The sequence below is a fragment of the Biomphalaria glabrata genome, chromosome 9 (assembly GCF_947242115.1).
Source record: "Biomphalaria glabrata chromosome 9, xgBioGlab47.1, whole genome shotgun sequence".
NCBI classification, from domain to species: Eukaryota; Metazoa; Mollusca; class Gastropoda; family Planorbidae; genus Biomphalaria; species Biomphalaria glabrata.
The window spans coordinates 43,289,093-43,301,548 of NC_074719.1; the positions used below are offsets into that span (position 1 = coordinate 43,289,093).

Genomic DNA, 12,456 nt, shown 5'->3' on the forward strand with positions numbered 1-12,456 from the left:
CGGCTTGAGCCACACAAAACGTAAACATTTAGTCAATAATCAATTTACTCTATGCCCCGTTTTCTTTTCTCTCATCAACAATGATTTATTGATTGAATCTTTGACTATACAAAATAACTATTGACGGGTTTAAGAGAAAGACAAGGCTCATAAATCATACAGTGACATCTTCTAGGCTCAGCAAACTATATAATGTGGAAAGTCTTACGTACAGGGTGATATAACATGTCTACACTGATATCTCAACGTTAGTCGGTTCATTGTATGCAGACATAAAATAAGCTTATTGTCAGCTTGTTGTTTTGTTGTTGTTTTTGTAAGGGAAGGGAGAGAGAGAGAGAAAGCGAGAGAGAGAGAGAGCGAGAGAGAGAGAGAGAGAGAGCGAGAGAAAGCGAGAGAAAGCGAGAGAGAGAGAGAGAGTGAGAGAGAGAGAGAGAGAGAGAGAGAAAGCGAGAGAGAGAGAGAGCGAGAGAGTGAGAGAGAGAGAGAGAGAGAGAGAGCGAGAGAGAGCGAGAGAGAGAATGAGAGAGAGACTGAGAGAGAGACAGAGAGAGAGAGAGAGAGAGAGTGAGAGAGAGAGAGAGAGAAAGCGAGAGAGAGAGCGAGAGAGAGAGAGAGCGAGAGAGAGAGAGAGAGAAAGCGAGAGAGAGAGAGAGAGAGAGCGAGAGAGAGAGAGAGAGAGCTAGAGAGAGAGAGAGAGCGAGAAAGAGAGAGAGAGAGAGAGAGCGAGCGAGAGAGAGAGAGTGTGAGAGAGAGCGAGAGAGAGAGAGAGAGAGAAAGCGAGAAAGAGAGAGAGAGCGAGAGAGAGAGAGAGAGAGCTAGAGAGAGAGAGAGAGAGAGCGAGAGAGAGAGAGAGAGAGCGAGCGAGAGAGAGAGAGAGTGTGAGAGAGAGCGAGAGAGAGAGCGAGCGAGAGAGAGAGAGAGCTAGAGAGAGAGAGAGAGCGAGCGAGAGAGAGAGAGTGAGAGAGAGAGAGCGAGCGAGAGAGACAGCATTTAAAATGGTGAATAAGTACAAGAAAAGACAGGTAACAGAGACAGAGTGAGGCCACTATATACACGACCGATACAAGTAATGGAAGGAGAGTAAGGAGGAAGTAGACCGCGAGGAAAAAGACGGAGAGAAGATGATACCTACAAGATTTAGTTCGAATAGAGGCAAGGGAAGTAACAGGGATAATTAACTATCTTGTCTCAAGATCGAGCTTCGGATATTCTGAATGTGAATATCCATTCGTACGTCGCAAGTATAGGACCAAGTAGAAATTGTCCTAATGGGCTCGGGACAACAATACCAAAAGTACTGAAGACTTCCCATAGTGCAATTGATCATGACCGAGTGTTTTGCATCAGCCTATTTGAGCCAGAAGCTTTTGAACCTCATGTTAGAACCGCGTACAGCATTCTCGAGATTACTTTCCAAGGATATACTTATAATTTACTAAGAATAATTGGAAGATTCATAATTGCAATTTTTTTTATCACCATATGGTTGAAATTTATTCCACCACGTTGTGATATAGATTTTTGGATCAAATGTTTTTTTGTCATTTCATAATATTAATTAATGTATCTTAACTAGTCCATAGACAACGTCATATTAAAGAAAGTAACAAAATACATTAATAAATTAATATATATGATATACCAATATCACTTTTTTTTTTTTTACACAGAATTGTCATTACTATTATTATCATGTTAGAAATGAACGAGTAGTCATTCTCTGGCGCTGCCAGGGTCGAGTTTCGCTAAAGAGAAACAAAATTCATCGTAGTCCCTTTAACAGCTTCCACTGAGGAATTTTCTGGTGATGTGGCAGGTCTGCAGCAGTACCGCCCTCTGACAGGCAACGAAGATGTTCCTAGGAATGTTAAGGGCCTTGAAGGTGTCTGTGAGGTCAGTTGTTATTATCCCCTCGGTTGATATAACAATGGGGTATATTGTTATTTTGGACAATTTCCATAGACGCTTAATCTCCAAGCCTAGGTTCCCATATTTTCTTTGTTTTTCTATCTCAGTTTTTCTTAAATTATGAGACAGTGGTACGGCGATATTATTATTATTATTATTATTTTTATTAATAAGACTTGTCTTCGAGTCCGAAGATTAGTGAGGAATGCAGCATTTCCCGTGGCTGAGCAGCCCCAGCTGTGACATACATATTTTGCCACATTCAGGGCAAGCATAACCATTGTCCGCCGATGGTCGATTAAGATTTTCTTTTCGCCGTCTGCGTCTGTTCTCGGCAGCGGGTTTTCTTTTTGTGTCAAATGTGTATCCCGCGGCATTTGTGAATGACCTTAAGCTGTCTCGTTCTGAGGCCGCATACAACCAGGTACTCTCTTCTATGTCAGCTAAGGCAAGTTAAAGCGTTTCAATGGGGCGCCTCTTTTAGGTCTGCCACCTTTTAGCTCACCAAAAAAAAGACTGCCTTTAGCATACGTTTGTCTCCCATACGGGATACGTGCCCTGTCCAGCGTAACTGTAGGACCATAAGAAGTCCCTCTATACTGTCCATACCGGCGTTTGCAAGGACATCGCTGTTTGTAGTGCGGTCTTGCCACCGTATGTCCATGATGGAGCGCAAGCATCTTTGTAGTCTTAGTTGCTCACTGTATGATGTCCATGTCTCAGAGCCATATAGAAGGGCTGAGAGAACCACCGCCTGGTAGACATTGATTTTTGTAGGCAGGCGGAGCGATTTGTTCCGCCAAACTCTCACCTGAAGGCGTCCAAAAGCGCTACTGGCCCTGGCCACACGGTTATCAACTTCCCTTGAAAGTGAGTATACTATACTACCCATTAGTATTATTGAAGAAATAAATACATTTTCATTCTCTGACACTGCCAGGGTCGAGTTTCGTTAAAGGAAAACAAAATTCACAGTAGTCGTCTTAACAGTGTCAACTGAGGAATTTTCTAGTGACATGGCAGGTCTGCAGCAGTACTGCCTTCTGTCAGACAACGACGATCTTCTTAGAAATCATTTGGGCTTCCAATTGGTCTTTGATGTCGGTTGACACTATTCCCTCAGTTGATATAATAAAAGAGTATATTGTTATTTTAGATAAACTCCCATAGTCGCTTAATCTCTAAGCTAAGACTTTCGCATTCTTTTATATATTTTTTCCCTTTCAGTTTTTCTTATATCATGGGATAGTGGTATTGCGATGTTGATGACCATTGCAGATTTTTTTTTTTTGTCATTAAAGACTTAATTAATCTGGTCGATTAAAATCCACAGTGTCGTCAGTCTAAATTGGTCTTTCCCAGTATAGTAGATTATGGGCTGATTCGAGAACCTCCTGTAAAGGGTATTCCTAATAAGTTGTTTTTTTCTTATATGACCAGGTGCTGATGTATTTATGATGACCTAGACCGAGATCTATCGTATAGAAGGCCTGAACATTGACCTGTAACGTCACAATCTTTGGGCAGTGGAGACCAATAGCTAGTTGCCACGTCGTACAGACCTATAACGTTGCAACGATCTATTTCTGACCCGAACAAACTGCCATTGTGTGTCCTATTAACTCACCCACGTTTGCACACTTTATTTGTAGTTTCTTTTTATTAAACTATGTAACACTTCAGAATGTAATGAAACAATGGAATGACAATTTGAGATTTATCTTCCAGAAATAGATTTCATTTTACAGTTAACAGATTTTCATCGGTTTGGGTTTTGCTCTTTCAGATAAATATACCAAATACAAAATTGAAGAACAATAAATATATAATGATTTAAGTAAATTGATGTAAAAAAATATATATATAAATTTAATTCTTAAAATCAACATATTTTTTGCCCTTACGAGAGCCCGTTTTGGAGTTTGGCCCATCTTAGTCGTGGGCCCGGGCGCAATGAGCCCCCTCGCGTCAAGGTTGCTATACCTCTGTTAATGTATCTTCTTTGTTGCGTCTCAGATGTGTTATCTTATCTTATAAAGTACAGGTGTTACATTAAAAGAGATTGTAAATAAGTCCTACGCGTATCCGTGTGTATATCTAGTAACGCATATTACAGCCTTAAGTCGTTGGTTTTCCCGGCTGATTCAAGCAACCCATTCACACGCTCTGATAGTGAGCCTTATTAATATCTGTTCCGCACAACAGGTGAAAACTTATTTCTAGACTTACGATACCTAACCCAACTTTAAGTCTCGTTTGGATTGCTGATAATCTCCTATCTAGGTGGTAAGTATTTGTACACAGACTAATAACAGCTTCAGTACCCACAAACTATTGCATTGTCAACGTACGCGGCCTAAATAGCACTCCACGCCCCCCCCCTCCTTTTGTCCCCATATGCAGACAATTACTACACGGCTGACGTATCGATTAAATAACTATCAGCCAAGATCAATCTTTGATAGTCTTCAGGCAAAGTCTAGTCTGCTAACAAGGTCTTATAACAAAATCTAGTCTTCTAACAAAGTCTAATCTTCTAAACAAAAGTCTAGTGTTCTAACAAAATCTAGTCTTCTAACAAAGTCTTCTAACAAATTCTAGTCTTCTAACAAAGTCTTCTAACAAAGTCTAGTCTTCTAACAAAGTCTTCTAACAAAGTCTTCTAACAAAGTCTAGTCTTCTAACAAAGTTTTCTAACAAATTCTAGTCTTCTAACAAAGTCTAGTCTTCTAAACAAAGTCTAGTCTTCTAACAAAGTCTTCTAACAAAGTCTAGTCTTCTAACAAAGTTTTCTAACAAATTCTAGTCTTCTAACAAAGTCTAGTCTTCCAACAAAGTCTTCTAACAAAGTCTAGTCTTCTAACAAAGTGTAGTCTTCTAACAAAGTCTTCTAACAAAGTCTAGTCTTCCAACAAAGTCTTCTAACAAAGTCTTCTAACAAAGTCTAGTCTTCCAACAAAGTCTTCTAACAAAGTCTAGTCTTCTAACAAAGTGTAGTCTTCTAACAAAGTCTTCTAACAAAGTCTAGTCTTCCAACAAAGTCTTCTAACAAAGTCTAGTCTTCTAACAAAGTGTAGTCTTCTAACAAAGTTTTCTAACAAAATCTAGTCTTCTAACAAAGTCTAGTCTTCTAAACAAAGTCTAGTCTTCTAACAAAGTCTTCTAACAAAGTCTAGTCTTCTAACAAAGTCTTCTAACAAAGTCTAGTATTCTAACAAAGTCTTCTAACAAAGTCTAGTATTCTAACAAAGTCTTCTAACAAAGTCTAGTCTTCTAACAAAGTCTTCTAACAAAGTCTAGTCTTCTAACAAAGTTTTCTAACAAAGTCTAGTCTTCTAAACAAAGTCTAGTCTTCTAACAAAGTCTTCTAACAAAGTCTAGTCTTCTAACAAAGTCTTCTAACAAAGTCTAGTCTTCTAACAAAGTCTTCTAACAAAGTCTAGTCTTCTAACAAAGTCTTCTAACAAAGTCTAGTCTTCTAACAAAGTCTTCTAACAAAGTCTAGTCTTCTAACAAAGTTTTCTAACAAAGTCTAGTCTTCTAACAAAGTCTAGTCTTCCAACAAAGTCTTCTAACAAAATCTAGTCTTCTAACAAAGTCTAGTCTTCTAAACAAAGTCTAGTCTTCTAAACAAAAGTCTAGTTTTCTAACAAAGTCTTCTAACAAAGTCTAGTCTTCTAACAAAGTCTTTTAACAAAGTCTTGTAACAAAGTCTAGTCTTCTAACAAGGTCTAGTCTTCTAACAAAGTCTTCTAACAAAGTCTAGTCTTCCAACAAAGTCTAGTCTTCTAACAAAGTCTAGTCTTCTAACAAAGTCTAGTCTTCTAACAAAGTCTAGTCTTCTAACAAAGTCTTCTAACAAAGTCTAGTCTTCTAACAAAGTCTTCTAACAAAGTCTTCTAACAAAGTCTTTTAACAAAGTCTTCTAACAAAGTCTAGTCTTCTAACAAGGTCTAGTCTTCTAACAAGGTCTAGTCTTCTAACAAAGTCTTCTAACAAAGTCTAGCCTGCTAACAATGTCTATTATATTGCAAACAAAGTCTTATATATCACATTCGAGAAAAGTTCTTGAACTAGACAATTACTTATAACGTATTTCCGTTAGATTACGGTTAGATCATATGATTATTATTATGATTAATAATGGCTATTGTATATTATAATATGCATACAAAAGCGACCAATCTTATAAGTAAGAAATGTAATTTTTATCTTTGCTCGAAAAGCATTTGTCGTTTCGTAAATGCTGAAATTATTTGTAACTAAAAGCTATGAATTTAACATACAACAACCAAATGTGTGCATGAACACATTTTGAACAAAGATTTACATGACTTGTCGCGAGATTGTGAGACTGGCTTTGTTTGTCTCGTTGTTTTTGGCTACATAAACATTTTGAATTTAAAAACAAAAACATTCAACAAGTTTTTCTCCACACTACCAAGATACCGATATCTTTGAGCAGAATGGAATAAGAACAATTTTTTTTTTTTTAGATCTCTCACTATTGCTCAAATTCCCAGTAGCGTGCCATGCTTTGTTTATAGATCTAATAGAGAGGATTTGAGCCTCCCCCCCCCCCCTTTCTCTACACACTAGCGGATCTAGAACTTTGGAGTGGGGGGGGGGGGGCGATTTTTTTCCAAACCCTAACCATAACGCCCAGTAAACCATAACCCTATGCATAAACGTACGTACAGCGTGTATATATATATATATATATATATATATGTATATATATCAGAATTTTAAAAAAAGTGTTTCTCAACCTTCGGCGAAAAAAAATACAGACAAAAAAAAACAGTCATGTTGAGGCTTTTCTCTTGCAAGTTTGGGGTTCTGGGGGAGCGCTTTAAGCTTCCACATTGTGATTCGGGGCGAAGCCCCGACGCCAGAAAATGTATTATTGCATTTTTTTTACTGCAGAAACGCATTCTCCTGACATCTAGAGCTAACTATTTATCAGTGGGGCTCGGGGCGCAGCCCCAACGCAAAAAGCGTTTTCTTGCATTCTTCACTGAAGAAATGTATTCTCCAGCGTATTATTTATCAGTGAGGTTCGGGGCGAAGCCCTGACGCCAAAAACGTTTTCTTGCATTCTTCACTCAAGAAACGCATTTTTTCTGACCTAAAGGTCATTATTCATCCTATTTTAAAGCACATTTTAAATAATGTAGAAAAATATTCTAATATGAATTTATAATACATTGCAAATAAAACCAATATGTTGCTTTAAAAGATGATACCTAACATATTTAGATTAAGGCTTTGAGGATCGCCTCCGAAAGGTAGTAAAGGTTGGAAAAAGGCGACCTGGAAAAGATTATTTGGGTTTAGAACTCATCTCAAATGTGACTCTTTTACTGAAAAATTTCGTTTGAATTCTAACTTTTCCAAAACAAAGTCTTTCTTAAAATAATTATGATAAATTCATGTGAAATTACATAAACTCTGTTTGGAAATGGGAGGGGCAATAGAGTGAAAATGATTAATCCTCGCTCCTTTTTATAATTTCTGCTAATGATTGCATTTTGGCAGAATAGGGGTTGGGCGACTCGATATAAGAATTTACTTTATAGCATATATAAATTATATTAGTGACAGATTTTTTTATTTTGTAATTTCTTAACTATAACACAAGAAGAAAAAATATTGGTTTGTCCGATGGTACAACCTTTTTTTTATTTTATATTTATTAATCATAAAATTTGATATTAGAGTGTGGTGCGACATAATATACAATGGGTTCACATATCAATACGTAGTTTATATTATATAGATATTTGACTAGTTTTGTTCCCATACTATGATTTCTTCATAAAAATAGGACCGCCCCCCACTCAGAGGGCCAGGATGGGAAGGGCAGTAGAGGTATTCGCCCCCCCCCCCCCCAACCCAATTGTACAACAGGGGAACGACATAATATAGAGATCGGTTCAAATACCAATAACACGAGTTTTAATCATATAGATATTTAATAGATTCTATCAGCAAGCTGTGATTTCTACAAATAAATTGAAACGCCCCCCCCCACTCGAAAGTTTATGGGGGGGGGGCGAGATTGACACCATCGCCCCCTCCCAACCCCACCATATCGGCCAACATACTAGAGGGGGGGGGGCGAAATAATCTTAAAATAGGTTGAAATATAAATAATTAGTATTACATAAGTAATAAATTCTATACTAAAATTCGTCCGCCCCCCGCCGAGTGGGGGGGGGGTCGATCGGCCCTACCGCCCCCCCCCCTGGATCCGCCAGTGCCTCTACAAGAAATGCTGCGATAGAAGAGGAAGATGATTCATAGCCAACTTTCATTTGACCATTTTAGTATTAGTATTAGTAGTAGTATTATTCACTCTTTGGCATTGAGGAGATCGAGATTTTATAGAGGCAAACAAAATTCATTGTCATCTCTACCTCATTTTTTTTACATAATATTTTCCTGATAACGTGGCACTAGCGCCCGCTGGTGAGTGTGACGTAAGTATAACAGGTCCTCTAAGTTTTCAGCAAAGTCATTTGTCAATATCCCCTTGACTAATAATCCATTACCTCCAGGGCCGGATTTAAGGTAGGGCAGGCGAGGAAACAGCAAAAGAGCTAAAAATATATCTGAATTTCGACGTGTCAGAAACTTTTTTTTAAATATTTTTTTTAATATTTTTTTTTTTTTTACGGCTGAAGTGTACGGTTGTAGCATGCTCGGAATATGCTAATACAGCTGCAGATTTATGACAGCGCGTCATTTAGACCATGGAGGCAGCCTTGTCAATCTTGTCACCATGCGACAAAGTCATGCAACAAAGCTGGATTCAGTGGATTACTAATGGTAATTCATCCTGCATGCGTCATCTAAGCCAATATCGACATCCCCATGTTTCAATTTTAGTGGGGTCTCCTCGGAGTCGTATTTACTAAGGGAATTAATGCATCGCTTGAGTCGTGTAGTTTTTATCTTATTTGTAAACTTGAGTCTCACGCGATTCGTTAATGCAGCCCACGGCCTCCATCTCTCTTCTCATTCTCTTGTTACATTATTGCTTTGCGTAGTTCTCTTTCATGCTCAGGCTAAAGAATGCCCAATTTGCTTTGGTCAAATCTTCTTTGTGAGGGGGGGGGGAGAGGGTGACGATTTCATAGTAGCAGACTACCGATTCAAGACAAGTATCAAAAAATGTCCCCCTACATCAAGATTCGAACTCAAGCCGCCCATAGCTAAGAAGCCAAGCGTTTTCATGCACACATTCCAATGTAATACATATTCCGTGGGTTGAAACGTTTTTGACCCCATAATGAAAAGTTTCATTTTTTTTTTCTACATAAGAATTTAACAAATCTTATCTTATCTTATTAAATACAGACGTTCCTTTAAAAAAAGAAAATGATTACGTCCTTAGCATACTCCATCTAGTCATGCATTTAAATCATTTGTTTTCCTGGCTGACCCATGCAACCCATTCCATGCTCTAATAGCACCAGGGAAGAAGGAGCATTTTTACAAAGTTGTTCTAGCATATGGGACAAGGAATGTGCCTTTATCTTTGTGTCTTTCAGAGTATTTTATTAGCGATGCTTCCAACTATTAAACCCGCCAAAAAATATGTACCATATTTCAGGTGTTATAGTTGTTTACAAGGGTGATTGTATCAGATTATCTTTCATCCTTTTAGCCTGCTCTACGAGACATGCTCTCGAGTGTTTTCTTGATACTGCTAAACTTCTTATAGATCTAATTGAGCACCGTGTTTTGATGGCATTAAAGTCTGACTCTAGTCCGTGTTCCAACCTAACCACATGAATCGATTATACTAAACACTTTAAAAAAAAAGGGATTTCGTCAGTGCGTGACGGGTCTCTTTAACGGATTAGCTATGTGACAAGGTGTTAGGGCTTGCCCAAGTTTTTTAGAGACAATTACCTGATACCCTGTAAGTTTTAGTTTTATAATTAGTGCAGTATTTTAAAGCTATTAATGTGTCACTGGACTTATAATTTTATGTGCTAAGGACTAAATTTAGTCAAATATAAAGGTTAAAGTTAGTAGTATAGGATCAATACACTGTAAACTCTTTGTTAAATCACAACGTTTTAAATGTGGAGAGAAAAATACCTCAAAGTTATTCATTTTCTTATCTCCCTTTAACCCTTTAACCCTTTAAGCCTCTGAATCGAAATTCCATTTTGTATGCACTCATTGTAAAACAGCTCAGCACTTTAAGGGTTAATAAGTAAAAGTGGATGGCATTGGACCTGTAAAGCAAAAAAGTAAAGTTCCCCTTTCCGAGCTTGCCATTTATGGGGCAGCTGATGTAAAGGTCATCTGTTTCTGTGGCCCACAGTTAACGAGGGTGTCATGTGGCCAGCACAAACGACCAACCGCCTATACTTTTTCCCCGACTAATGTCAGGTACCCATGAGAGCTGGGTGGACTCGGACGCGCCGTAAGATCCCGAAATAAAAAATCCCAGTCATCACCAGAATGTGAACGCGGAACCCACGGTTCGGAAGTCAAGCGCTTTACCGCCCAGCCATTACAATAAGGTGGAGCGTAAATATTCTTATAGTATTTTTTAACACATAAGGAAAGTTGTTCTCAAACTGTGGTCAGCGGAACCCGAGGATCCTGGACACGACAGAACCTCCTAAGACGTGAGGTGCAATTTGTTTTTTGTTGTTTTCTGTCACAAACTTATACAGTATCATGGCTACGATGTGCGAGTGCGCGTGTTCGTATTGGCTGAAAATATTCTGATGTAATCACAAGTTAGAAAAACCAAGGTTATAAGTAGGGGTGAACGGCTGATAGAAGAGAGCTGAAGTTTGAGCTAAAGTCTGGAGAATGAGAAAAAAAGATGGACGCGTCTTATTGCTTTGTTTTGCTTGTTTCAGACTTTCCATCAGATTGAAAGATGACTAGATTCTAGTCAAAACCTCCCGCAGAGAAGTCGGGTCGGCAATTGGCATGCTTTAAACCCTGGATTAACAGGACTACAGTCCAAAGCGCATACCATATGACAAGGCAGACGTTCCTTCAACAGAGAAGATAATTACGCCCTTTTCGGGTCCATGTGTTTACTCTTTCTCTCCGTAATTATTTACCACATTCTGGTGGAATCAACGCTGGTATCGTCAGTTAGGAGAGAAAGAGTTAATCTAGTCAAGCATGTTGATCAGAGACTTACACAAAACAAAACAACAGTATATCTTTGACTATTGGTCATTACATTTTGCAAATCTTATATTGACCCTGTCTGTCTGACAAAATTAAAACACGTTATTTCTCCCACTTCCCATTCTCGGACTAAGTTGAAACTTCGCACGGTTATTCATTGTCGAAGACAACACATGAATAAAAAATAAATAAAAAAAAAAATAAACCAAAAAAAAGTCTAATTTGATAGTAGTAATTAATGTAACTTTGTTTCATATTGAAAAATGAAAATTATTCTTACAGCATCGAGATACAAGGCCGTAAATTGGAATAACTCCTCTTTGATAATTGGTTAATATGCATGACTAAATGCATGACGCGTAGGACGTAATCATCTTCTTTTTTGAAGTAACGTCTGTATTATATAATATAAGAAGATACGTTTGTTTCAATGCTTTTTTAAATTGTATTTTGCTTATTAAGCATTCAAACAAAAGGTACCTAATATTAATTCATATAAATAAAATACGAAATGGTCAGTACCTCTTCAAACTTCTCCAAGAACACCTCTACAGGATGCAAAGGGAAGTCCACCTTGTAAAGAGAGTGAAATTTTTCCTCGCGCCCTACTCGAGACCGGGGCGCCGAGGCTGGTACAATATCCTTGCTGTTGTCGTGCGCCAGGCGGATCTGTCTGGCCATCCAGTTTCCGGCGCGAGGCTGAAAGTGAGGGATGCTGGCGCCATTGGTGTCACAGACTGCTGCCATAGTTAGTACCTAGCATTTAGAGAAACACTCGTCGTTAAAAGAAACAAATTAAAACTGTTACACTTTACACAACATCGAACTGAATAGCACCAGAGTGCATTGGGGGTCTAACCAAGACAAACCAAGACAGCAGGCCTCAACACTGACCATCGACTCGCAACCTGTGAGCAGTGGAGACAAACAGCTCGTTGCTAAGCCGTACAGACATATGGGTACTATACAGGAAGCAATTAAAACTAGTATAATACAAAGCAATATAAAGTAATTGATCTAAAATTCAATTCATAATACACTTAGCCTACCTGAGTTCAATGCTCCCGTACTAACGTGTCACTCGGTCTGAATACAAAGGTAGACCCATGTAACTAGCTGGGTCTGTTGTTTTGTTTTCTAGGTAATTACAGATTACACTGGTTCTCAAAAAAGTGACATCCATTTAGTTCCGGTGTAGTTTTATTTGTACACAAATCAATTTTCTAACGCCTAATATCATCATGATCCAATAAGTTATGCTAGTAACACAGAATACTTGCACTTATGTATTAGTGACACATCTTGAACTAGAAGGGAAAAAGACACACTCGACAAGCGTGGAAAAACAAACAATTAAACATTGAACTCTAT

The 12,456-nt window shown here is 38.2% G+C and overlaps 1 protein-coding gene across 1 annotated transcript in view; it reads right to left on the reverse strand.

Moving 5' to 3' along the window:
* The window catches only part of LOC106072009 (uncharacterized), a 31,239-nt gene extending 19,001 nt beyond the window's left edge, over nucleotides 1-12,238 (reverse strand). Inside the window, exons 1-2 of the mRNA XM_056042127.1 lie at nucleotides 12,135-12,238; nucleotides 11,608-11,841 (exon numbers count right to left, since the gene is read on the reverse strand). Coding sequence (XP_055898102.1) covers nucleotides 11,608-11,832 — 225 coding nt within the window. The 5' untranslated portion in view covers nucleotides 11,833-11,841; nucleotides 12,135-12,238. The remainder of the gene's footprint in view (nucleotides 1-11,607; nucleotides 11,842-12,134) is intronic.
* Between the last annotated feature and the right edge of the window lie 218 nt (nucleotides 12,239-12,456).